The sequence below is a fragment of the Phaenicophaeus curvirostris genome, chromosome 31 (genome assembly GCF_032191515.1).
Source record: "Phaenicophaeus curvirostris isolate KB17595 chromosome 31, BPBGC_Pcur_1.0, whole genome shotgun sequence".
Classification (NCBI taxonomy): Eukaryota; Metazoa; Chordata; class Aves; order Cuculiformes; family Cuculidae; genus Phaenicophaeus; species Phaenicophaeus curvirostris.
Window position 1 is genome coordinate 1,633,511 of NC_091422.1, and position 26,583 is coordinate 1,660,093.

Genomic DNA, 26,583 nt, shown 5'->3' on the forward strand with positions numbered 1-26,583 from the left:
TTAAAAAGAACACGTGTAACAACAAAGTTAGGAATGTCTAGACTAATAAAGTCAATACTTATTGATTTATATTTATAGAGAGGGGTCTCTCATTTTTATTTCCTTCCCACCTTCACTATAAGGAAACTTACAACTTCAAATCGAATTTTCACACTAATCTACATAAAGTGTCTCTTAAGATAACAAAAAGGATAAAAAAAGGCTACCAAAGGCTACCAAAACTGGATTCATAAAACTTGGTGTTTTTTCCAGCCCCAGGGTTTTTCCCAGAAAAGAACTATTCGCTGACCTGGAGCTGACTTTGAACAACAAGACATTATGTTTAAATATTGTAGTTCACGACGCTGTATTACAGGTTTTAAAATGTAAACAAAACAAGCCAAACCAAAACAAGCCGGGTAAGAGTTAAAAGAATGAAAACACAATATGAAAAAGGACCCTTAAAACCAGCCCAGTTGCATTGTGTCAGTACGGAACACTTGGAAAATGTGCATTTCAGAGTTGTCTCCTCTACTGATACTCAGTCCTGTTTCTGTGTGTCTTTATGGCTACATCTACGGTAATTAGCTGTCTATTGTGTCCCACCAACATTGCATTTATTTTCTTATTTTCTAGGGCTGCAATCAGCTTGTACTGTAAAAGTTTTAATAGTTTATCATTTTCTTTAATTATTTATAAGCCTTGTACACATAACTCGTGATTCATTTCAACCCCCAAACAGATTTAGAAGTGAGAGAGTTAAAAAAACTAAATTATATATGAAGAAAGTGACGGGGCACAGGACAAGAGGGAACGGCCTCAAGCTCCCCCAGGGGAGATTTAGGCTGGACAGTAGGAAAAAATTCTTCACAGAAAGGGTCATTGGGCACTGGCAGAGGCTGCCCAGGGAGGAGGCTGAGTCACCTTCCCTGGAGGGGTTTAAGGCACGGGTGGACGAGGTGCTGAGGGACATGGGTTAGTGTTTGATAGGAACGGTTGGACTCGATGATCCGGTGGGTCTCCTCCAACCTGGTTATTCTAGGATTCTATTAAAGATGTAACAAAAAGTCTAATGAGTTAAAAAAAACAAATTATATATGAAGAAAAATGTAACAAGAAGTCAAATAAAGGGTGAATGAAAAGATATATGACCACATTTTCAAAAAACGTGCTTGGGTTTCCTTAAAAGAGTCATAACAAACATTCTTGTCTATCTGTTCGCCACCCTATAAACCTTGGCCCATTTTCTACAGTAAGGACTATATAATTTATATTGCTCTTTTTTTCCCTGATTCTTCATAAAGTTTTTGCCATCTACAACTAAAAATATCTGAAAACAGTTTCCAGACACGTAGCAGAATTGAATTTCTTACCTGAAAATGTGATGCTGAAGCCTTCATGAGAAATCGAAAAATCAGATATAAATCAAAGCGCAGTAAAATTTGCATTTTCAGTAATGAGCAAATAATCATGAGAGCTCTCCAGGTCAAAGGTGTGAAAAAACAGCTGGACACCTTTAAAAATATTAAAAAGGGGGAAAGACAAGCATTAAAAGGGAAGTTTTTTTCTCTTCCTTTATAAAGAGGTGACACAGAAAGCAAAACTTACAGTATATGGAAAGAGTTTTAGAGAAAGTCACACACGGAATCCAAACATGACACACAGAAAAGAAAACATGCAGAAAATAAAACTTGCAGAAAGAACTCGGGCTTAACCAATCCAAATGTGCAGTGTGGACGTTTGTTTAGCTCGCTGTAAATCAATCCCTCCCCTCAGAGAACTGATGGAATTCAGAGCTATTTGTATACAGCACTCTGAAAATCAAAATTTGTATGGTACAGATTTTATTCAAGTTCCTCTATGTCTCCTTCATTTATAACCTCTGTCATAGTCTTACTATTAAACCAGGAGATGTACATTAATAATTGGCTAAGACTTTGTATTCAGGTTTTATATTTTGCATTTTTGTCCAACAGAATTCTATCTTTTATTCTAACCTTCCAGGAAGTGCCCACAGATACAAGATTTGTGAACAGTCTTCCATATATACAGATTCATATTTTCTGGGACCAATCTTTTACTCAAGTCATGCCCGTTTTTTCAATTTTGAATTTCCATTAGGTTTTCAAATACAATTATTTACTGTAGGGAATAACGTTCTTCATGGAAAGGCTTCTCGTACGATTTACATTTAAAATGCCATATACATTTTAAACAAAAACCCAGCCTGTAAGAAGATTTTAAACAGCAGAAACTTCCAATATAGTTATATATATCATATATAGTTATATATATATATTGATAGGAATGGTTGGACTCGATGACCCGGTGGGTCTCTTCCAACCTGGTTATTCCATGATTCTATGATTCTATTATATATAGTTATATATATAATCACACATAATAGCATCCAAATGCCACTTTACTATATGTATTGCCTAAATATATATAATTTAAATTCAGATTTAAATCTGAAATCTAAGGTTCCTAATCAACAGATCAAATCTGCTTCTTCACGCTTAATAATCATGCAGAAGAGCAACCAACAGGATCCCCACAGCTTTCACCAAACCTTTTGTGCTATTTAATAAGTAACTATTATTTTAATGTATTTTACCTCTTCTACTTTTCCTAAAAGAGACTAAAAGACATTTGTTCCGCTAATAATTTAAAGAATGTTTCTTTTGCGGAATAAACACAACATTTTAACACCGCATTCAAAGATATTTATTTTGCAAAATCATTCTTCCTCAGAAGACTGGCAGAAAGCACTAATTTAATACATAAAAGGGATTTTATTGCGTTTCTGTGTTTCAATTTTTTAAACACAGACATTATGTAGGCAGATGCAACTCCCATTAGATTCTTACCCTTGCCAGGTGACACTTCAGTTGTCCAAGTGCAGTTTAAAGAGTTTGGATAAAAATCAGGAAAACCTGGAGAGAGAACAAGCAAGAGGAAAAAAGTGAGGGAGAAAACCACACAAGTCATACAGAAGTCCTGTTTATTATTGAAAACATGTAAAAAGAAATCAGTTAGCTTTTTAAACTATCCTTAAGATTAAAAACAGGCTCAATTATTAGAGTAAGATGTTAATTCATCCAAAGCCATGACAAGCACCTTTGACAACGATCCATTTCTTCTTCCATTAGTCCTTGAAAAAGAGTTTATTTTTCATCTACAGCCTCTCCTGTTAGTTAATAGGATACAAAAATAGGTAAAACTTTGTTCCAGAGCTCTGCAACCATTAATTGCTATTGTAGCATTACTTAAGAAGCAAGATTATTATTTTGTGTGAACTAAATTAAAACAAAGTATCTTGCATCTAATTGCAAGGGAACAGATTGATCGGAGCGAGCCCAGAGGAGCCACAAAGATGATCCAAGGGCTGGAGCAATTTCTGTACTAGGACAGAGATAGAGTTGGCACTGCTCAGCCTGGAAAAGGCTGCAGGGAGACCTCAGAGCAGCTTCCAGTACTGAAAGGGGCTCCAGGAGAGCTGGGGAGGGGCTCTTGATCAGGGAGGGCAGGGATAGGACAAGGGGGAGAGGGTTTGGGCTGAAAGAGGGGAGATTGAGATGAGATCCTAGGGAGAAATATGTTGTGCTGTGAGGGTGGGGAGGCCCTGGCCCAGGTTGCCCAGAGCAGTGGTGGCTGCCCCAGCCCTGGAGATGTTCAAGGCCAGGCTGGATGGGGCTTGGAGCCCCTGATCCAGTGGGAGGTGTCCCTGCCCAGGGCAGGGGTGGAACTGGATGGGCTTTGAGGTCCTTTCTAACCCAAACCATTCCACAATCCTGTGATTCTCCAGCCTTGGTGTTGAGGTTCTGTTAAAAAGAAACCAAAACAACAAAAACCAAAAAACACACTACAAGATTTTCACATTATCACATCAACCAGAGCTCGCAGAGTACAGACTGAAGTGATGAGAGAAGTTGTGCTTAAATCAACATTGTTGCAGAATGGCACATGCCCACAGACTTCCTATCTCCTAACTTGGTTTCAATATTTTTAAAGCTAAGGAAGCCCAGCACCATTCCTGCCTCTTCAGAAATTCATGTTGCCAGGCAAAGAACTCCAGAACTTCCAGCTGACCCTTCAGAAAAAGACCATGACTTCTAGGAACCTGAAGTTTAGGGAACACAGTCAAATGATGGTTCTGGGAACCAAGAGCTTCCTAGGAGAGGACTAGCAGGATAAAAGAAGGACATTGCTTGAACAAAAATTACCTTTGCCTTTCAAAAAAAGCTTTTCCTTCTTCTTTAACCGAACCTGGTGCGGCTCAGCCAGCCGGCTCCTACAACTATCTGAGGATAAAGCTCCAGGCTCGATGAAACACCCATGGAAATGAGCAGATTTGGACAGGAAGAACCTGGACTTTAGCTCTTTGCTGAAACCCCCTCTCCTCTCAAGTCAGAGTCCACACCAAGCTTCTAAGAAAACGCAAAGGAGATGAAATGGTCCATTTTATAGAGCTCAGAGGGAACCACCTCCCTTCCGAGACTTTTCCACCCTGCACAGCACACATCTCTGCCTCAGCTTCATCTCCTGCTACAAATCCTCTCCTACCTGAGCCTACGCAGCACAAACCAAAAGCCTCCATCACCAAAACAAGCCAAAGGGAGAAAACAAAGCCAGACCACACGCTATCAGCCTCCAAAGCTGCTGGAAAGCACAGGACCTTGAAGGTTCTCCGTGCAAGGAGCCGACCTACAACATCACAGCACCAAGACCTGCCGGCACCGAAGTCACCTCCCTGTCCTGCTCATAAAAAAACCCTTACAAACATCTTACCAAGATTTAATGTACATTTATTCTTAACACGTGGAACATATAGTTTAAAGATTTCATACTGAATAACTGATATTCATTAAGCCAAAAAAGGAAAAAAGGGAGGAATTTACATCAAGTTTTTAGCTACATTGTCTGAAATACAAATATGCAGAATTCATCACTGAAAAATCTCAATTGCGTTTCTTCATCAGGAACTTCAACTGAACCTACAACTTTTTCACACCTCGATTAGAAAGAAAACAAAAAACAGGAAAAAAATACACTATAAGTTGATTGGCTGCTGAGACAGCAATGACTTTATCCACAGAGACCGGTACAGCATCCTCCAGGGAGGGATGTCTGGCAAGAGATTAAACAATTGTGTCTCGCTTTTGCAGGTCATCAACTCGGTAACTCGTCATACTATAAAGGGGGAGGAGAGGGGGACAAAACTGCAGGGGATCTCAGGGTATGTGCAATGTACAACGTCATATATATATACACACGTGGCAGCGCTCGGGCTGCGGCTAAAGGTTAAAACCAGTTCTAAGAGGTGATCTCAGGGTTATTCACACAACCCTGAAAGGAACCAGAAAGATTCTTCCCTCCTCCTCCTTTTAAGTGCAAATGGAGAAAACAGTCAGTTGCTGAGATAGAATTAAAACCCGAGCTCTCTCTTGCATCCAAGGGTCGACCAAGCTGCTACACAGTCTCCTTGGAAGCTCCACGGTCATGACTGGCTTCAGATGGAGCTCTAGGGCTTCAAAGATGCCGAGCGCCAGAGTAACTCGAACTCTTGGCTTGGAGCCCTGTGGCTCTGGTTGCAGAGCCAAACTGCAGAGCAGTTGGAATTATTCTTAGCACAGCTCAGCAAGTGCCCTCTCCATGCTCTCCTAAACCAGAGGACTCAAAATTATCAGAAAAACATTTACGGGTCTTGGCACGGATACAGAGAGCAAGTCACACGCAAGGATTCTTGAAAGAGATTTATGTTCATTCGAACTCTGTCCTGAAACAAACCTGCTGGTTTGGGGAACAAGGAGTAGGAGGCAGCAGGGCAGTCAGGAGAGGAGGCAGGTCTGGAGCCTCTGTCTGCAGGTTCAGCAAGGCAAAGACAACAAAAAGCTCCGCATTGTGGTGCAGAATGACCCACAGCTCCCCCAAATGATCAAGAACTGACTCCAACCTCATCCCACCACTTGGGCCCCAAGCGTTATGGAGTTTGGGATGTTCCAGGGGGGAAGGGAAGCCCAGTAAAGCTTCCTGATCTCCTGCTGCCTGACCAGAACATGCACACCTGCCAACTGCACAGCCTCCGTTCTCAGAACGTTGTTTTGCTAGCACTGGGAACGCTAATTAAAGCTTATCTAAATTATGTGGAAACTAGGAAAAAAGCGTCTCCTGTATAAAGTACTTAGTTCTACACATTCATAAACACAGAGTCCCAAGCTTTTTCATCCTCCCCTCAACACAAATTTGAGTTGGACATTGAGGGGCTGGCGTATAGTTCAGAGACGGGAACGAAGCTGGGGAAGGGTCGGGAGAACAAGTCTTATGAGGAGCAGCTGAGGGACCGGGGACTGTTTAGCCTGGAGAAGAGGAGGCTGAGAGGAGACCTCATTGCTCTCTACAGCTCCTGGAAAGGAGGTTGGAGCCAGGTGGGTGCTGGGCTCTTCTCCCAAGTAAGAAGCGATGGGATGAGAGAAAACGGCCTCAAGCTGCACCAGGGAAGGTTTAGATTGGATATTAGGGAAGATTTCTTTACCAAAGGAGTGGTGAAGACCTGGCAGAGGCTGCTCAGGGCAGTGGTGGACCCTCCATCCCTGGTGGGGTTCAAAAAGCACGTAGATGTGGCACCTGGGCCATGGTTTAGTCAGCACAGTGGGGTTGGGGTAACGATTGGACTGAATGAGCTGTGACGTCTTTTCCAACCTTCAAGATTCTATGATTCTAAGAAATTTCACAGATTCTTCTGTCCCTCAGTCCAGCAAACGAGAAGCTTGCCAACAACTCACCTGCTGCTGCTGTTGATACATGGTGGTTTGCTGGCGAGGGAAGGGGTTGCCGGAGGATGTGCCTTGAGCGGAGAATTGATTGCCATAGGAATCACGTCTGGAGAAGAAACAGATGCATTACTTGTGTGACCACTCTCACAATCCCAGAGCTCCCAAACCGGGCCGAGCTGCTGCTGGGAACACCCCGCACAGACCTTTGTTGCTGCTGCGGCTGCGGGTAGCGGCTGGGAGAATACATCCCCGACTCCGGGCTGGAAGGCATGATGTTGGGCTGCGGAGTTCCGCTTGCTAAGTTGCCCTCAGGTCCCCTGCCGGGCTCCGTCCTACAGGGAAGCAAACACAAACACCGCACACGTCCAACTTGAATTCACCCTCGCTCCTCAAATGGATCAGGAAAGTCACAATGGGAAGTGAAAGCGATCGTTTCACGAGGTTCAAGCACCCACCTCACTCTGTCGTAAGGACCTCCGTAGGAATAGTGTTGCCGCTGTCCGATGGCCATATTACCCATCCCTGGACCTGCAGCACGATTGTAAGGGTCACCCATACCACTGTTGGGGCCCTGCCCTGAGGACATGAAGGGATCGCTTCCAGGAGCTGAAACACGGAAAGAACCACCAGTAAACACATCTTTCTAACGCAGACGTAGACAGGCCCTGTCTCCTGGGGAAGGAGGGCAAGCAGAAGGTCTCCTACACCTAATTCCAGCATAGAGAGACAGGGATTAGTACTCAAGATGAGGGAAAGGAGCACACGAGGACCTCCTCACCTTTCCTCACACTGCTGTAAGGATCTTTATTTGGCTCATAAGACATGTGACCCATCATGTCAGAGGTATTCATGCTGGGCTGGTACCCTGGATTTGGAGTCATGGAGTTCCGCTTTTGGAACGTAGGATCACTACCATCAGCAAAGGCATCCTGAAGGCCCACCAAGTTACTCCTGATCCAAAAAAAAAACCACAACAGGATTATAGAGGTCCACCATGCTCCTCAGGATACCTTTCCCCACGTTTTTTCTCAGGTGTTGCTGTCCCCTAGGATCACAGTCACACTCCTCCAACAAAGTCACAAAGAACTGCCCTTCTACAAAACTGTCCTTGACCCCAAACCCAAAGGAATCACTATTCTCACACAGATCCAGAGCCAACGGTGTTGCTGTAAGCCATGAACGAAGGAGCAAAGCCAGGGAGCCCCACCACAAGAGCCATCTGTGGTAGGGACCCAGCAGCACCCTTGCAGTCACACTGGGAGCGATGGTTTCATACCTGATGCCTGGCAAAGGGGGCATCTGGCTGTGTGGCGTAGACGCTGGAGTTGGTGGCTTCAAGTCTCCTCCTTCTGCCATGGAGCTGCTGGTGGACTGAGGCACCTGAGGGCCCTGCATGGAGCCTGAACCCGCTGCAAGAACAGAAACGCATGAGCAGAGAGCCCTCCAAGAGACAGAGATGAACCACGGCCAAAGAAGTACAAGGAGCAAAACGCTGCAAGGAGAACCTGGGCCAGACTTCCCAGAAGAACCACGTGCAGTAGCATAAAGCTGAGAGGACATGTTTGCTCTCATTGTGACTTTATTCTTTACCACGTTCTTTTACACAAGGCGCCACCACCATGGCACCATGTTGTGCTGCCCAGGACATCTCACTCCAAAGGCTGATGCTCTACAGTGCACCTTCATGTTCTCTTTCTGTCGAGAAAGAAGGCGGGTTTGAGCCCTCTCCTGGAAGCGCGAGCCCTCTCCTGGAAGCGCGAGCCCTCTCCTGGAAGCCTCACCATCTTTTTAGTGATAGAAACTCCAGGATGTAAGCGGAAATCACCAAGTTAACTCTGAACAAGGCTCTGCCCTTCCAGAGGGGTTAATTCATGCAGGTCAATTCAAGCACCACTCCCAAGGATTCCTGGAACAGGGAATGCCGGAGATGATGGATCTTTCACTGAACAACCAAACCCGTCCAGCAAGTTCCCTGGCTCCATACAGGTTGCTTTACACTACAGTAAGCTTTCATGAAAAAATCTCAGGCCATCATGTGTGATCCAGCTGTGCCACCGGCTCGAGGAGCTCTCCCTGCCCCAGATCACTGTGACACTGCCAGCTCTCAGGTTCATACACTCCTCGCAGCTGGCAAGAGCTGAACTCTTCATTAATGTTTCCATTAGTTACCATCCCCAGCACGCGATATCCCTCGGCTTCAGCCCTGCTGCTTGATGAGTCATTTCAGCTCTTCATTAAAATCCACCGAGGTCACGTCCAGGCCATGTTTGTTTACACCCCACCTTCCTGGCACCCTGTCCTCTTCTTCACGGCTCCCTCCCAGCCCGGGGAGGCCTTGGCAGAAGGAGGAGCAGAGGCAAGCTCAGCGGGGAGTTTCATTCATGGGCCCTCCCCGCCGTTCTCCTTCCCGTTCAGCTCCGCTCGCTTCCCCCAGAAATTCACCGTTTGGAACGCTGGCATCGGCAGGAAGAGGCCTCGAGACATTCCCCACCTCGCTGCCAGTTGGTGCTTGTCCCCACCCCCTGCTGTCCCTCCCACTCACAAATTCACACACGCTTGGAGCCAGGCCAGTTCCATTACTCTGGGAATTAAAACCCAACGGCAGACTGATTCCGCACCCCGGGGACGCGCCGCAGTTTGTGAGCAGGAACCCAAGCTGGGCTGCAGGAAACCCGCGCCACGTGCCTGCGCGGCACCACCCGGCCCAGCCAAGGCCCTTCTGTGAATACGTTTGGGTTTGGAGGGTTATGAATGCACACTACATGGAAAACAGCTCCAGCACCGAGACCTCTACCTAGAGCATTATCCTGCAAGGCCTTTGGATGCTCTGCAGCCTCAAAAAGCAGCCAATGTGGAATCATGCCGCGCGATCCTCAATTCACAAAGTTCCAAGGGCCACAACAGGCTGGAACGAAGGAAAATCAAAACCAATGGATTATAAAGTCCGCAAGAAGCACAAAGTGGTGTCTGCGTGGGATGCCTCAGCCCTTTGTCCAAGTGACGGGACTTCAAAATCACACAATCATGGAACAGTTTGGGTTGGAAGGGACCTCCAAGCCCACCACTTCCACCCCTGCCATGGGCAGGGACACCTCCCACTGGATCAGGGGCTCCAACCCCCATCCGACCTGGCCTTGAACCCCTCCAGGGATGGGGCAACCACCACTGCTCTGGACAACCTGTTCCAGGGCCTCCTCACCCTCACAGCAAAACATTTCGTCCTAAGATCTCATCTCAATCTCCCCTCTTTCAGCTGAAAACCATTTCTCCTCATGCTATACCTGCACTCCCTGATTAAGAGCCTCGGCTGCTGTCCACTTGGCTTTCAAACAGGGAAGGCTTTGGAGTCTGGAGATGAAGTTGAGAATGCGATTTGTGTTGTGTACTACACCCTCTGTTTGGGCTGATCCAGAGGAGCGAGAGAGAAAGGAGGAAAAAGGAAGCAGAAGAGGAGGATGAACATGGACTGATACAGCTTAAAGGATCAGAGCAGCCCTCCAGTACTGAAAGGGGCTGCAGGAAAGCTGGGGAGGGGCTCTTGATCAGGGAGTGCAGGGATAGGATGTGGGGGAACAGTTCACAGATCACCTGCACCACGGCCCTTGAAGGCAGAGTCACCACCTTCACACACTCCTGTATCGGCGAAAACAAAACAAAATATGATGCACCACCTCATCCATCCTGACAGGCATCTTGGCTGACATCCTACAAGTCCCAGGCTCCAAATGCTCTGAACATCTTTGTTCACCTCCTGGCATCTCAGAGGGCAAGAAAGTTTTTAGAAGGAGGTGGGGATGGATCTGTAGTCTAGTTTAAGCAGAACTCAGACACCGCTTTAGACAGGTCGCTCTAATGACACACAAGTTGCTTTATCTCACAAAATACACCAGGTTTGGAGCTACACCAGGACAGGCTTCCTGACGAGCGAAACAACACGATTTAGTTCTTTATAAAAACCACCACTCTAACTGAGCAGATAAATGTAGTTGCCAACAGATTATTCGGACAAGCACGCTGTCGATCAAGGGCTTAGCGGGGCTGAAACCCAACTGCAGCACAATCAAAAAAGGGTTCATTATTCCCCTTCCTCAGAAGCCAGACAAAGGTAATGCTGGGTTTCTGAACCAAAAAGGCATTTTTTGCAAAAATTACAGGAACTTCACAGCAGATAAAGCTTACTTCACGTATAGGAACAGGTTCCTGACCAGAAAAAAAAGCATCTGAACGTTTTACTTATAAGACAAAGTGGAAAATCTGAAGCTTAAAGGGTTGGCAAGCTCAGCAGTGATTCAAGTCATGAACCTAAAGCAAATAAGACAGAGTGGATCAGACTTCATGAAGACCAAAATGCACAGCAGGCACTGTTGGCCTGGACCTCACGTCCTCCTTTAACTTCTGCATTGAACACTATGCTTAATTATTCCAAAACCGGAGCCTCCCATCAAATCTGAAACAGCAGTTCATTTGAAAGGGCTTGAATTCTAGAGCACTCAACCCGTAATAGGCTCGTGGAGCTCTCTGGGCACAAAGCCTCCAAGTTCTCACTGTCTCCTCTGGCGCAAGCATCCATTGCACACCCTAAACCCAAGTCTGAACTCACCTGGAGACGGAGGCTGGATCTTCGTCTGAGATTTCTTTGAATCGGCAGCTGCAAAGATATCCGGAGGGGGGTCTTCACCTCGCTCTATCTTGCACTTGAAGGCGTAGAGACACTGGATGTACTGCTTCTTCAAAGAACTAGCTGCGCTGCTGGACGTGCCCACGTTGAGATTGGTGGCTAACTCACACCACTTCTTGTTTTTGCTGACCTGCACAACCAACCAAGAGGCTCTAAACTCAATATCCAAGTTCCTTCTCCTCCAATACATTTTCTAGGAAGAAAGCAACACTCCCCAGCTAAAACAAAGGACGCTCTAAGGGCTAAGCAAGGCAGACACAGTTGTGTTCAAACTCAGAACTAGTAGTAAACTCTCTTCCCCACCTAGAGATCATTTGAATAGGGACAGACTGCAAATCAAATTAGCCATGAGATCAGTTGACAGCCTGATGCAAAGTCAATAGAATCATGGGGTGGTTCAGGTTGGAAGGGACCTCAAAGCCCATCCAGTTCCAACCCCTGCCATGGGCAGGGACACCTCCCACTGGATCAGGGGCTCCAAGCTCCATCCAACCTGGCCTTCAACCCCTCCAGGGATGGGGCAGCCACCACTGCTCTGGGCAACCTAGGCAAGGGTGTCCCCACCCTCATAGGAAAACACTTCTCCAAGATCTCATCTCAATCTCCCCTCTTCCAACTGAAAACCATGCCTCCTTGTCCTATCTCTGCACTCCCTGATCAAGAGCCCCTCCCCAGCTTTCCTGGAGCCCCTTTCAGCACTGGAAGCTGCTCTAAGGTCTCCACGGAGCCTTTTCTCTCCAGGCTGAACAACCCAGCCTATTAAGGAAGCATTAAAAAGCATTTTTAAAATTATTATTAGCATTATTTAAAAAAGTAAAAGCAAAATAAACAGGTAAGTGGGAAGCCAGGGCTACCCCAGAGCTACAAAGCTACTTTGAATCGTGTGGCCCATTGACTTGTGACTGCCAGACAGGAAGCAGCTCTGACCACAGACACCTGGTCACCCACCTCAGTCAGTCCTCTGATCTCCTTCTCTGAGATGCAGAGCCGGTAAAGGACCAAGGGCTTCCTGCCCACCGCTGGCAGATTTGTCATGCCCATGGCCTTCTCTTCAGTAAAGGCCAGGTAACGATCGACCCAGAGCTTCCTCTCGGGCTCACCACCCAGCTCGTAGAGTTTGGTGATCTTCTCATTGGCTGTAGTAGAGGAACTGGACTTCTAGGAGAAGGAAAGAGATACCAGCAGTGAGCAGCACAAAACCAGCTGGCTTACAGCAGAGAGGGTTTCAAAAAGGCAGTCAGGGAAGAGCTCCAAGTTCTGCTCAAGAACAGCTTTATATTAGACCCACACTTGTATCAGACAAACATCAGGCAGGCATTATTCGACAAAGGTATCTCAAAAATCAGCTGCTACTCAAGGAATTCACAGTTTTCAAAAGTGAAAGGTTTCAGGAATGCCACAGAAACCAAACAAACCTCAAGGAGTCCTTGCAGAGAGCCATCTCTTTGAGGCATCCTTTGTGGGCTCATTTGCTAAATACAGGAGAAAACATTTAATTCAACTGCAAAGGAGTTTCCCCCTGGCTACTGCACCCTGCCAGGGTGAGAGCTGCCTCTGGTCAGCCTCTTCTCCTACTCAAGAGGGAGATGCATGCCTCAAAGGAAAGCTAAGATTTGAAGCACCTGTGACCTCAAAGCCCCTCCAGTTCCACCCCTGCCATGGGCAGGGACACCTCCCACTGCATCAGGGGCTCCAAGCTCCATCCAACCTGGTCTTGAGTGAGAGGTGTCCCTGCCCATGGCACAAGATGGAACTGGATGGGCTTTGAGGTCCCTTCCAACCCAAACTATTCCATGATTCTATGATACTAAGAAGCCATAACACGAGCAGAAGTGAGAGATCTTCTCAACGTTCTCGCAGGCAGCTGGTAGCACAAGTATCAAACTTCCAGAGCATTTGCTGTCCTTCAAGTAGAGACTATGGGCTCAGAAACTGCTTGTTTTGCTGGCTCTTTTGAGACTGGTAGCAGCAATGCAAAGAAAAACATTCCCTGAAGAACCTGTTTGCCTCCCTCTTCTGGCTTTAATACAGGATTAGGAAGAGGTTTGTTTGGGAAACAACTGTAACACTTTAGAGTCCCACCTCCCAGCTGAGAGATGAGAACCAAGTAGCTCCAAGCCTACACCAGAAACAAACCCCGCGTTGTTCACGCTCCTTTGGGCAGTTTCACTCTGGCAGGTGATAATTCCTAATACTGAATCATTTTGCAAGTGTAATTGATTGCTCCCAAAGGGCTGGGAAATGCTCCTCTTCATTTCTCAACGGTTTATGAATCCAGAAGCAAACCTCTCAATTGTTCCCTCATAAATCCTAAAAAACCTCTTGTAAACACTGTTGAACCACTGTTCCAAGATGGATCTGTTCTAGGTACAGTTCAAGCCCAGCCAGGGCTGGCCACATCAAGTATAATTCAATTTTCCTACACTGAGCACTTCAACAAGGTGGTTTCTACCTTTACACTTTGGATTCAAGCCACACACTACACTGATTAGGTATTCAAAGGACCCGGGGACTTGGGAAAGGTGACCCAACAGGTCCACCTGTGCAGGTACCTTCTCCCCACTTATCAAAGGCCCAAAAGTGCAACGAGAATGTAAAAATAAAGTGTGCCAGGCATCCATCAGGAATTCTAGAGAGGCTTGAACTCTTGAGTCACAAAGAGGGGAGGACACAAGAATTCTGATAGAGAAGTCCCTTTCCTGGCCTTAATGAGGGTCGGTGGGTATGGCAGCCTCACCATTCAGGCTCCTCCACAGAACTTATTACACCTGGATTTAGTGGTTTATTGCAGAGCCCTCTCCAAAACACACTTGTCAAGACAATTATTTCTTTGAAATGAGTGTCCTACTCACTCATCACACTCAAGTTAAAATCCTGGTTGCAAGGAGCAATCGGATCACACGCTACAAGGACAACTTCTCTACAGCGAGAAGTCTGTCCAGGGTAAGGAGGAGGAACCCAATCGTGTTCTCTCAGGAACCACAGTCACCACTAGACAGATGCACTGTTCCAGTTACTGTGTCATGGTTTTATCTCCCTGGATGCTGACAAGGATGGAAGTCATTAGAAAAACGAAAACATTTTACCTTTGACTTGGATTCTGCTTTGGGTGTCCCATCTGCCTTATTGTTCAATTTAGTTGCGGGTGTTAATTTGACATCCCCAAGGCCTATCATTTCAGGGCTTGCTGCCATCCCTAGGAAGTCAGAAGAATCTTTAACACCGATTCTCAATATGGGACAACGAAATCAATGCAACATTTGACAGATGGTACCGGCTTACCTGCAGAGTTATTAGCCATGTTCCCACCCATCGGATAGGGCGGGCCCTGGGGGTTCATCATGCCAGCCATACTGTTAATTCCCTGTCCGTAAGGAGGTCCAGTGCCCATCATCCCACCTTGGTTCATGTTGGGATAACCAGGAGGCCTAGAGAAAGCAAGGATAAAAGACATTCACTCCAAATACTGAGCATTAAGATCTTGTCCTCAAAAGAAGCAGGTTTGCTAAGAGAAGTCTACAAAGGATGTGGAGAACTGACTTTCCCCAGCTTCCTTCTCCAGCAAAAGACTGGTGCTACCTGACAGTTCAGCTGCGCTAGAGTCTCATTCTCAACAGAAAAGGGGATGTAAACTAGCTTGCAAGAGGGAGCTCAATTCTGAACCTTTTCACCATCGGTCTTGTTCTGCTGCACCCGTAAAACAAACTTCATTCTAGTTGTTGTCTTCACAGGGAAGAACAGACCTGCAAACACCTCAGCCCTGTGAGAAGAGTTTATTTGTAGAGATCATAGAATCATAGAATAACCAGGTTGGAAGAGACCCACCGGATCATCGACTCCAACCATTCCTATCAAACACTAAACCATGTCCCTCAGCACCTCGTCCACCCGTGCCTTAAACACCTCCAGGGAAGGTGAATCAACCCCCTCCCTGGGCAGCCTCTGCCAGTGCCCAATGACCCTTTCTGTGAAGAATTTTTTCCTAATGTCCAGCCTAAATCTCCCCTGGTGGAGAGGGGAGGTTGGACAGTGACATTGGGAAGGACAAATGGGGGGTACCAGCTGCATCACATTCCGTTGTTGGTTGCAGCAGAACCATCTTGTCTATTTTAACAGTGAAATTTGATCAAAATGCTTCTACAAACACCGGCAAATGCTACGTTTGAGCTGAAAATGCCAGTCTGTCAGTGGGGTGACTTAGCACATCGCCCGTCCTTCCTCCTCTCCATTACTGCCTCTGTTAGAGATCACTTCCTGCACAGCTATCTTGGAGGTAGATTTGTTCAAACATTACCTTCCTGGAAAAAAACCCTTTGTTTTATTTCAATGAAGGCTAAAAAAATGCCTAAAAAGCCTAAAAATAGCGTCTAAGATCTCTTGCAATTTTCACTGCCTTCCATTGTAACATCAAAAACGTTGCTCATTTACGCAGCTCCTTGTTTTCTTTTCCTCCTGGTCAACTTTGACAAAACCCACATTCCTCCCATGGAAACCACTGGAAGTGGGAGTAAAAAGACAGTATTTTCAACATTTTGCATTAAAAAGCATCAACCAACACAAACAACCGAGAGCAAAACACTCCTCTCCCTGGGACTCGCTGCACCTAATTCTGCCTCCGGTGTGAGACCCACCTCTCAGCTCCCCTCTGAGTAGTGAAGGGATCAGAATGTCCAGAAGCCAATTCAGTCCAAGCTAAGATGAGACGGTAAAAAACAGTATTTCCCTTAAACACATTAAGGTATTTTTAGTCTGAATCACCAAATGCGGTTTTCATCATCACTGAAACAAAGCTGGAGGCCAAACCCCTTTGCAGGAGATTTTAAAATCCCCGCCCCAAGAGCTCGTGGCATTTCAGAGCTATCAAATCCTCAAGCCCAGAGGGGCAGAGCCCAAAGCTACAGAGATGAGCTATTTCTATGCTCAGAGGGAAAAACACAATATAAATGTACACCAAAGAAAATATAAGCCTGAAAGGACAGATACACAGCAACGGTGCAAGGTGAAACGTGAATATCCCCTTCCATTAGCAGGAGTGAGCAGCCTGCTTCTCCGAGAGGCAAAGGAGAAGGTTTGCCTCCAGGATCTGAGAGGGGTCACTGGAACCAGGAATATTCATACATGAACCAGGCAGAACGAGGGGATACAGCTTAGTAACGCCAGCCAGGAAAAGATCTGCAAGATGTGAAGCCAAACAATGTTAAAAACAGTTTGAAAATTACCTCCTAACCCACCAGCTAACGACCTTTAAAGCTGATCTCGTCAACTTCACCTATGCATCAAGGCTTAACCTAAGTACTGCGAGTCATTTAAAAACGCTGGTTTAATTAAGCAGGTTAATATAGGGTTGCTTTAGACGTGTAAGCGAGGGATCCCTGCCTTGCTAGCGCACCATCATGGACCTCGTACCCAGGAAGACACCAGCCTTTCAGCTCTGAGATCACAAACAGGACCATCAAAATCAACTGGTGAAGTGACTTTCACCTCTAAAGATCAGTAAGTTTTACACATTCAAACAATAAAGCCATTTCCCAGCAAAGATGCCAGCACAGCAGCGTTTACCAAGTGTTATCCAGCAGGACTAAGTTTCTTGGAAGCGAGACTGATGCAAGGGGAAGGTGAGAAGCCAGGACTGGAACGCCTAAAAGCAACCAGCACATCCATAAGGGACTCTTTTCAACCTATCAAGTCATTTTTTTCCCCATCTATCAAGTAATTTTCCCAGGATGCCGACCGTCAAGGCACAGAGTAGAGTTTTTAACCAAACCTGACGGGTGCCATCCAGCTCCCATCTACTCAAGAGGGGAAATAGAACTCAAGGCTACCCATAAAATGGTCTGTAGAGAAACAGAGAAGCCTTTCAAATAGAGCAAATCTCATTGAAGTCATGGAGTCCCGCTGCCGGCAGCAGGTTCTGGATCGAGCCCAAGAGGAGAGGGCCAGCAAGGTTTTATTTGCCTCCCACAGAGCATCAGGAGGGGACCTGGAACTAGACGGTGGCCCCAGGAGAAGGGCTCTCCTCTCCCCTCCTCCCGCCAGCGCAGCCAATCGAGCCGAGCCGGGAGGTGAGGCTCCACAGCCGTAACTCTGCCAACTTGAAGGAAACGTCAGGGGCTGGAGAATTTCCTCACGTGTTTCCAATGTGGTTTCTATGCATTTTATTGCTCATTTGCAGATCAAAAATGCTGGAGGGATTCCAACTATTTCACACAGAATCTCACACTCCCGGCTGGCTGCAGCCCCAAAGCCTGAGTTTCTTCCCTTGAAATACTGCCCAGTGTTACTTTGGGATGTGACCTGATAGCGGAAGCCCACGGGGACCCTGAAACGATAATCGTTCCAGCTGCGATTGGTTGCCCAGCGCTGGCTGATGCCAGCACGGGTTTGTCAGTGCTGCTGACAAACAGGGACTCAGCAGCTAACGCCTCCTGTTCACACCACAACAAAAACCATGCCTGGAATCACACAATCCGGTACCCAACGGAGGAGGCAGGGAGTTCTTCCGCCTCAGGGAAAGGGTTGCAAGTCCTGGCATGACCAGCCCAAGGGAGCCTGATGCTGGAAACCGCCACGTTTCTTTTCTATGAAAAGAGGAACCACCAGTTTGCTATGTGATAGCAGCTGGTTTGTTAAACAGGGATGAAACAACAAGAAATACTTCACATCAAAACCTTCGAGGAGAAGGGATTGAAGGCTCCGCTCCAGCCCAGCCCACCGAGCCTCAACAGTGGGAAGACTGACCAGAAAGCAAAGGGATCTCCTCGCTGGGGTTTGCAGCCTTCCCTGCTCATTGGAGAAGAGGAGGCTGAGGGGAGACCTCATTGCTCTCTCCAACTACCTGAAAGGAGGTTGTGGAGAGGAGGGAGCTGGGCTCTTCTCCCAAGAGACAGGGGACAGGATGAGAGGGAACGGCCTCAAGCTCCACCAGGGGAGGGTCAGGCTGGACATTTTCACAGAAAGGGTCACTGGGCACTGGCAGAGGCTGCCCAGGGAGGGGGTTGAGTCACCTTCCCTGGAGGGGTTTAAGGGACGGGTGGACAAGGTGCTGAGGGACATGGTTTAGTGATTGATGGGAATGGTTGGACTCCATCATCCGGTGGGTCTCTTCCAACCTGTAGATTCTAGGATTCTATGATCTCCAGCCTAAGAGTGGATGGCGAGGGAAGGAGCCGGACGACGCCGTCAGATCACTAGATAGCACTCAAGGAAATGATGATCAGGAGACGAGCATGCGGCAGAGCTTAGAAATTCCATAAGGCCGGTTGTTTCCATACAGGCGCTCACAAGCAAAACCAGAGAACAATAGCTAAATTTATTCCCTCATTCTTTCTGAAAGGGAAAAAAGCTGCTTCATTGCCTCTGACTAATCGAAACACCTACTTTCTATTACAATTTCATTTTCACTGCAGTTTCTTTTCCACTTAATTCAAGAACTATCAACACTTGGAAATCACAAGCTTGTCCTTTCCTTCCCCTTTATTTCCACACCCAAAATACCTCAATCTCCTCTATCACAAATTACACAGCTGACTGGCAGCAATTTTGGGGAAACGGGTAGACTTGTTTCTCCTTCTAAGGCACAGAAAACAGAATCTTGCATCTCATGCTTCACAAAACACTTTAGAGATAAACACAAAGAGACCTGGAGATCTTGCCATGCTCTGTCCGCACCAAACTTCTCATCCAAGGCAGCACCTGGCAAAGCTGACCTGACATTTCCACAGATCATGGAATGCTTCGAGTTGGAAGGGACTTCAAAGCCCATCCAGTTCAACCCCTGCCACGGGCAGGGACACCTCCCACTGGATCAGGGGCTCCAAGTCCCATCCAGCCTGGCCTCGAACCCCTCCAGGGATGGGGCAGCAACCACTTATCCAGATAACCTGGGCCAGGGCCTCCCCACCCTCACAGCAAAACATTTCTTTCTGAGATCTCATCTCAATCTCCCCTCTTGCAGCCCAAAACTCTTCCCCCTCATCCTATCCCTGCCCTCCGTGATCAAGAGACCCTCCCTAGCTTCCCTGGAGCTCCTTTCAGCGCTGGAAGCCGCTCTAAGGTCTCCCCAAAGCTTTCTCTCCTCCAGGCTGAACAACCCGAACTCTCCCAGGCTGTCCTTGTACGGCAGGCTCTCCAGCCCTCGGATCATCTCCATGGCTTCCTCTGGACTCACTCTAATAGACCCATGTGCTTCTTGTGCTGAGGAAGGAGATCACTGCTGCACAGGACACTTCTGTGCTTTATGAAATAACATATACATTCATAGCTTTGCCTCTTCTCTTGCACCTCCCATTCCAAACAGGACAGGATCGACAGTTGGAAGGACAATAGGGATTTAATGCTGTAAAATCAGGGGGTTTAGTCCCTCAGATACACCACTGGAAGTTCGAGCTCTGACCTGAGCAACGACCACACGTGAATAACTACAAACCAGAGGTCCTGGGTTCTGCACCGAGCTCTTCTGGAGGGAAACCCAAGATCCTGGTTACAAAACCCAAGACGCGTAACAACACTCAGAACCCATTACGCGCCACTTACTCATCCCAGCAGCCCTTTGGTAAAGGAAGCAAGCACTCAACTTTTACTACTTGAAGGGGAAAAAACACCCACCCACTAAAACAAACATCAGCAAGGTAACACTATCAAGGCTGCAGACTCTGCTCAGTAGAGCCCATGTTTCCTTCCCTGACGAGGATTTGAAGCGCCTTGCAGGCAGCAGCATTGACAGTTACACACCTAAGATAGGGACTAGAACGTGCGAGAGAGATTCGTGCAGCTTCCTTGCTAAAAAAAAGAAGCCAAGAAGCTCATTCTTCTAGGCTGGCTTCAGATAAACTGGTGGAAGCTGCCGGCTGTAGCTGCACTGCAGGAAAAAGAGCGTTTGGGAAGGAGGCTGCTGGGAGGAGGGGCCGAGCGGCACACCAGAAATTTCACTCTGACTGCAAAAATAAGCTGCTGTTCTAACCCATCTCAGTAAACCGAGATGAGTCTGGTTGCTTGGCAGAAAGCAGGTACAGGATGAAAAGGGAGGACGGCAGAAGGAAGCGCTGCTGGCGTTACTACCTTCCTGCAAGAGGAGACCTTGCAGAACAGCCAGCTCTGCTACCGCAGCAGCCATTGATTTTTCAGAGGTCGATACTCCACTCCCACAGATCCGCTCGGCACAAGCTTTAATCACATCTCCTGCTCCTGCCCTGTGCCGCTCTCCTCCATCGCTTCCCCTCCAAATAAAATTTAAAATAAAAAGGTGGGGGAAGGGGGCTCTCCTCCCGCTCCGAACACTGAAAGATTCTGTACTCTCGCTCTGTGCAGAGGAGAGATTCAAGCGCTGTGGTTGCAGCACTAAGCACAGACGGAGCAACGTGATTCATCCACAGAACAAGATGTCGCTGAAGGGAAAATCCAGCCTGTGGAAGGCTGGCGTTCCCACTTGGAGAACATGGAGCGCCGAGGTCTTCTGCAGGACCCTGGGAGATGCAGCAGCAAAACTCCCCAGAAAAGAGTTATCATTAACCCTCTGAAAGATGCCTGGCTTCTAAAAAGCACTCCTAGGGTTATCTAAATACAGATGCAACTCAGTGTTCCAAGCAGGAGCTTCTGAAGGGGCGTAAACTAGATGTAAACTAGATGACCTGTCAAGGTCCCTTCCAATCCAAAGCATTCTACGATTCCAAATGTTGGCCTGCCCACCAAGCAGTGGTGTTGGCACCTGAAAGGGTAAACCCTGAGGCTTCAACAGGAACGCTGACCCTAAACTAAGTTGCAGGGAAGAGGCAGGGAAGACCCAAGGCACAATGAGCAGCAACATCACAGCAGCACAGAGTCATGGGATAGTTTGGGTCGGAAGGGAACTCAAAGCCCATCCAGTTCCAACCCCTGCCACGGGCAGGGACACCTCCCACTGGATTAGGGGCTCCAAGCCCCATCCAGCCTGGCCTCGAACCCCTCAGGGATGGGGCAGCAACCACTTATCCAGATAACCTGGGCCAGGGCCTCCACACCCTCACAGGAAAATATTTCTTCCTAAGATCTCACCTCAGTTTTCCCTCGTCCAGCTGAAAACCATTCCCCCTTGTCCTATCCCTGCACTCTCTGGGTGCCCTCAGTAGCACCACTTTTTGGGAGCGTGGTAGGGACACCTGAGGAGAACAGGATCAAAGAGTCGATCGCATCCATCAGGAAGGCTGCTCAGGTATCAGGCCTTGGAAAGGAAAGTGCCTGTGAGGGACTAGCGTGGGTCTGAGACGACAGACTACAGTCACTTATTTATTAAAGAGCTTTTCTCTTCCTTCTAAAGGTTTTTAAGTACCCCGCTTCACTCTGAGGACAAACTCCAGCCCCTTCGCAATGCTACATCACCCAAGAGGCAGGAAGCTCCCCTCTTTCTGCCAGCCATAAGGATCTTCCAACTCCCCAGCAGTGCTTCCTCTGGAAGGCACTTTCATCTCCAACATGTTCAATTTAGACTCCAAAGCGTTGAGTTATCTCGGCATGTGATGGTGCCACCATGCCAACCACAGCAGCTTGGGTGGGCAAAGTACCGGAGCAAAGGCAAGAGGCTGAATAATCACAAACTTAGACAGGCATCTGCTCAGTGCAACGCTTGGGATTTTGAGACAATTCAGCTTTTGGTATTGTTACCTGCCTCTTTGAAACAACCGAGTGACAGAATTCCTGAAATAAGCAGAAGGAGGAAAGATTTTAGGAGAGAATAAGGTTTCGAAGGTACCAGAAATTAACTGCTGGCAGTGGCAGAGGGCTCTGCACAGCCCAGACTGGGCCCAAGTGCTGCAGCCTGATGGATCTGGCAGTCCTTTCGCTGGAAAAAGCTGCTAGGGAGAGAGCTGAAAGCTGGCAGCTCCTTTCCAAAGTCCTCCCAAAGCAGGGATGCAGCGATGGAGCAAGCTGAGGGGCTACAGCTGAGACCCTGGACACTGCCAGCTGGGGTGGCTCTGGAAAAAACCATTTGTGTGCAAGGATCTGCTTGCAAAAATGCACCTGCTGACCCAGGGAGCATGGAGAAACTGCAAACACATTAGGAAAGAACTGAGGGAATTCTCCTTTCACCCTTCCTCAGCGCAGAGGAAGGGGTAGCATAACCATGGAAACCTGGCCCATGCCAGACATTGATGTATGCCCAGCGCTACCCCTTGGGCCAGGGTGCCAGAACAGTCAATTCCTAAAAGTTGCCCCCTTCTCCCCCTTCTCCTTTTTCGCCCCCTTCTCCCCCTTCTCCTTTTTCGCCCCGCTTGCTCCCTTCTCCTTTCAATACACATTTCTATTTTCTCATGTAAAATCCTATTCAAAACCATAACCAAACCCAGTGACACAGCTCCTCCTCCAATTACCCGGCCTTGTTTGAAATCACGGCATGAACTTTGGACCCACAAGGGCGCAGGCACCGGCCCATCCGAGCCGCGCAGCCGCTGCAGGACGGAGCAGAGCAGCCAAGCCCTGGGCCCCTGCCACGTCCCACATTTGAGCTTCATGTGGAAGCAGTTTTCTCCAGGGCATTTATGATCGTGCACGTCTCCAAGACGAGTCAATCCGCCCGCCAAAAGGAAAATGATTCCCATGAACCAAAAGCTCAGGTGTGGCAGCGTTTAACACACATGAAGTGCTGTCAGCTGAAGTTAAACACCTTTGTTTTCCCCTGCGACTGCCCCACGCAGTAGCTGAAGGTCACACCACCACGGGCTTTCCCTCCCTCACATGGTGCAGGACCTCTGGCAGGTTAAGTTTGAATGGAAAGGGAAGAGGTCGAGGTTAGTGTGCCCGACAGACTGACAAGAGGCTTCCGCACCATTTCAAGTGTCTCCAATGACACCAAGTCCGCAGCAAAAAGGAAGGGCCAAACTGATTTCCCTGCTCTACAACAACGAGCTGCTCAAGAGCGAGGGTCACCAGTGAGGTGCGTGCTTCAGCAGCCACGGCGCAGGGAGTGGCTCCGTATTCCCAGGCTGCGGCAGCGCAGGGGATGCGTGTGACGGGGCACACGGCTATTGTTCAGGATCCCAGACCAGAACTGGTCACCCTACAGCAATTCCCTGATTAAACACTGACCCGCCTTCTCACGCCGGCCAGGCTCAAAAGAAAACGAGCCCGTCCTCTCCCGAGCAAGCTGCCAGGCGTCCCTGCTGCCCACCTCCACACGGAGGTCGCCGTCTTCTTTTTCAGTAGTCTCCGTATCAGACATCGCTCCTAAGGAAACGAAAGGCTGGGGGTTAGGGGAATCTGTGCGAGGCGTGCAGGCAGGAAGCAGAGCTGAGCAGCTCGAGACCAGAATAGAAACAGGAATCGAGCCCGGCATCGAGCGCAGCGCAACGCGCTGCCGGCACAGGCTCCTGCGAGGCTGCATCGGCAGCTCCACGCGGCATCATCTCGAAAGGGATGCTGATCGGAGGCAGAGGGCTCCGCGCAGCCTGGATTGGGCTCAGGAGCTGCAGCACGGGCTGGGGAGTTTCCTCCTGGAGCACCGGGGCGGATTAAGCTCCGTTCAAACCCAGATGAAGGGGCGGGAGGAGAGAAAATTGCCACATGGACAAATAGCTGCGCAACCCAGAGAAGCAGGTTGCAGTGTGAAACACATCAATGGGGTGGCTGGAAGGTGAGGGTCATTTTGCAAGCGGCAATCCGAGCCCTTCGCCACTGGAGAAATTATTAGTAAAATTAAGAATTAAAACAAACACACACACAGCCTTCCCAAGCAACCAAACAGAAGTGATGGTCAGTATTGCACATACAATGAAAAGCGCTGGCAGAGAAGCCTTGGCCAGGAAGAAAATATTTCCAACTCCCAATATTGGCATAATTTGGGATAAACACCTTCCTATCAGCATAAAACACCATTCACTGATCCTGCTAATCCCAGTGTTCCAGGTCCTGGGCTCCCCAGGGCATTTCTCTGCACATCCCTGGTGATGCCCGGGCACCCAGCGTGCAGCCACCCTGCTCTGAAATGCACACAGCTCTACTCCCTCTCCAGGCAAGCAATAAGACAAGCTCAAAAGGCAAAATGCAAACCAAACAGAAGCATTCCGACATGGAAAACGGAAATAAAAAATAGTTACAAGGAGCCTGAAGTGACCAGCAAGTTCAACTCGAAAAGGTTCTTTTCCCCTCTCCCAAAACAGATAGCCAGAATGATCAGTTTTGAGCTCAAATAATATCAAGAAAGGGTTCCTTTCCTGGGCTGCCTCTCCCTCGGCAGCACTCTCAGCTCTCTGCTGTGTTTCTGCCTGTTGCAGCGATTATTTCCAGGTCAGGGCACGCAGCTGACAGAGCTCAACTTTATTCCACTCCAAGAGCACACAAGCTGAAGTGGCCACTTTGGAAGAATGGAGGATCCAAACGGTGCTCCCCCAACAGCCTCCTGAGTACCCAAATTCAGAACCTACCTGGCTTAAGAAAGGAAGAGGCAAGCAAACACAGAAATACCCCTCGCTGCTGGGGATGTGCACAGGAGGGCTCCTTCTGCACCAGCCAAACCCTGCAGCCTCACCCTTCTCCCCTCCCCACAAAATCCAGTTTCGTTAAACCCATTTTAGATGGGTTTAGATCCAAGACGAGAACACCTTTGGAAGTTAAACCTGGATCAGGAATTTGGCTGCAGTCGGTTATACCCCTTCCTGCCATTGCCAAGACACTTTAAGGCTTGAAAGCAGAGAGGAACCCAAGTGAAACACAGCTGGAGAAGCAAAAGCGTTTTCCAAAGAGTGCAAAATAGCAAGAGTAAAACAATTCCCATTCCACAGCCAGATGAAAAGAAGTTGCCCAGAGAAGGGATGAGGTTTCTCCTTCAGGCCAAAACAAACTAAGGACTTTCTGGGGTGGGAATTCCAAAACTTTTATACAAGCTGCCCCCGTTTGCTTCATTCGCCGCAACAAAAACTCAAAGACAACCTTGCTCTTTCAGGACCCCCCATAACCCTGTCAGCATCCATCCTTCTGGTTTGGCAAGAAAAATTTGGGGAATTAGGGGGAAAATTGCAAAATTGGGGGGAAATTTGGGGAGTTTTGGGGGGGAAATTGAGGAATTTGGGGGAAATTTGGGGAGTTTGGGATGAAAATGGGAAGTTGGGTGGAAAATGGGGAATTTGGGTGGAAAATGGGGATATTTGAGGGGGAAAATTTGGGAATTTGGGATGAAATTGGGGAAAATTTGGGGGGAAATGGGGAAATTTGGGGGTAAATGGGGAAATTTGGGGAGAAAAATGGGGAATTTGGAAAAATGGGGAAATCTGGGGGAGAAAATGGGGAAATTTGGGGGGAAAATGGGGAAATTTGGGGGGAAAATGGGGAAATTGGAGGGAAAATGGGGAAATTGGAGGGAAAATGGGGAAATTGGAGGGAAAATTGGGGAATTTGCGAGGAAAATGGGGATTTTGGGGAGAAAATGGGGAAATTTGTGGGGAAATTGGGAAATTTGGGGGAAAATGGGGAAATTTGGGGGGGAAATGGGGAGATTTGGGGGGGAAATGGGGAGATTTGCGAGGAAAATGTGGATTTGGGGGAGAAAATGGGGAAATTTGTGGGGAAATTGGGAAATTTGGGGGGAAATTGGGGAATTTGGGGGGAAATTGGGGAATTTGGGGGGAAATTGGGGAATTTGGGGGGGAAATTGGGGAATTTGGGGGGGAAATTGGGGAATTTGGGGGGGAAATTGGGGAATTTGGGGGGGAAATTGGGGAATTTGGGGGGGAAATGGGGAAATTTGGGGGGGAAATGGGGAAATTTGGGGGGGAAATCAGGGAATTCGGGGAGAAAACGGTGAATTTTGAAGCAAAATCTGGGAATTCGGGGGGGGAGAAGACGCAAAGAATGTGGAGATGGTGGAACTGGGATGGTGGCCAGAAGGTCTGGAGATGCCGGGGGGGGAACTGGGAGCACTGGGAGGGGGACTGGGAGGTAGTTATGGGGCACTGGGGTGGACTGGGGTGAACTGGGAGCAACTGGGAGCTACTGGGAGGGAGATAGGGAGGAGGAACCCGTGGTGGGATGGTCTTCAGAAGCTTGGGAGATGCTGTAGGAGCTACTGGGAGCACTGGGAGGGGGACTGGGGGTGACTGGGAGGTAGTTATGGGGGACTGGGGTGAACTGGTGTGAACTGGTGCTTACTGGGGGGGTCAGGTGGAGGTGCACGAGGCGGACGTGAAC

At 48.1% G+C, this 26,583-nt stretch overlaps 1 protein-coding gene across 1 annotated transcript in view; it reads right to left on the reverse strand.

The window, feature by feature from the left end:
• LOC138732432 (AT-rich interactive domain-containing protein 1A-like) overlaps positions 1-14,995 on the reverse strand; it is a 53,407-nt gene extending 38,412 nt beyond the window's left edge. The window contains exons 1-9 of the mRNA XM_069879047.1: positions 14,716-14,995; positions 14,520-14,629; positions 12,382-12,591; positions 11,356-11,563; positions 8,032-8,164; positions 7,534-7,706; positions 7,211-7,361; positions 6,959-7,087; positions 6,765-6,861 (exon numbers count right to left, since the gene is read on the reverse strand). Coding sequence (XP_069735148.1) covers positions 6,765-6,861; positions 6,959-7,087; positions 7,211-7,361; positions 7,534-7,706; positions 8,032-8,164; positions 11,356-11,563; positions 12,382-12,591; positions 14,520-14,629; positions 14,716-14,887 — 1,383 coding nt within the window. The 5' untranslated portion in view covers positions 14,888-14,995. The remainder of the gene's footprint in view (positions 1-6,764; positions 6,862-6,958; positions 7,088-7,210; positions 7,362-7,533; positions 7,707-8,031; positions 8,165-11,355; positions 11,564-12,381; positions 12,592-14,519; positions 14,630-14,715) is intronic.
• Between the last annotated feature and the right edge of the window lie 11,588 nt (positions 14,996-26,583).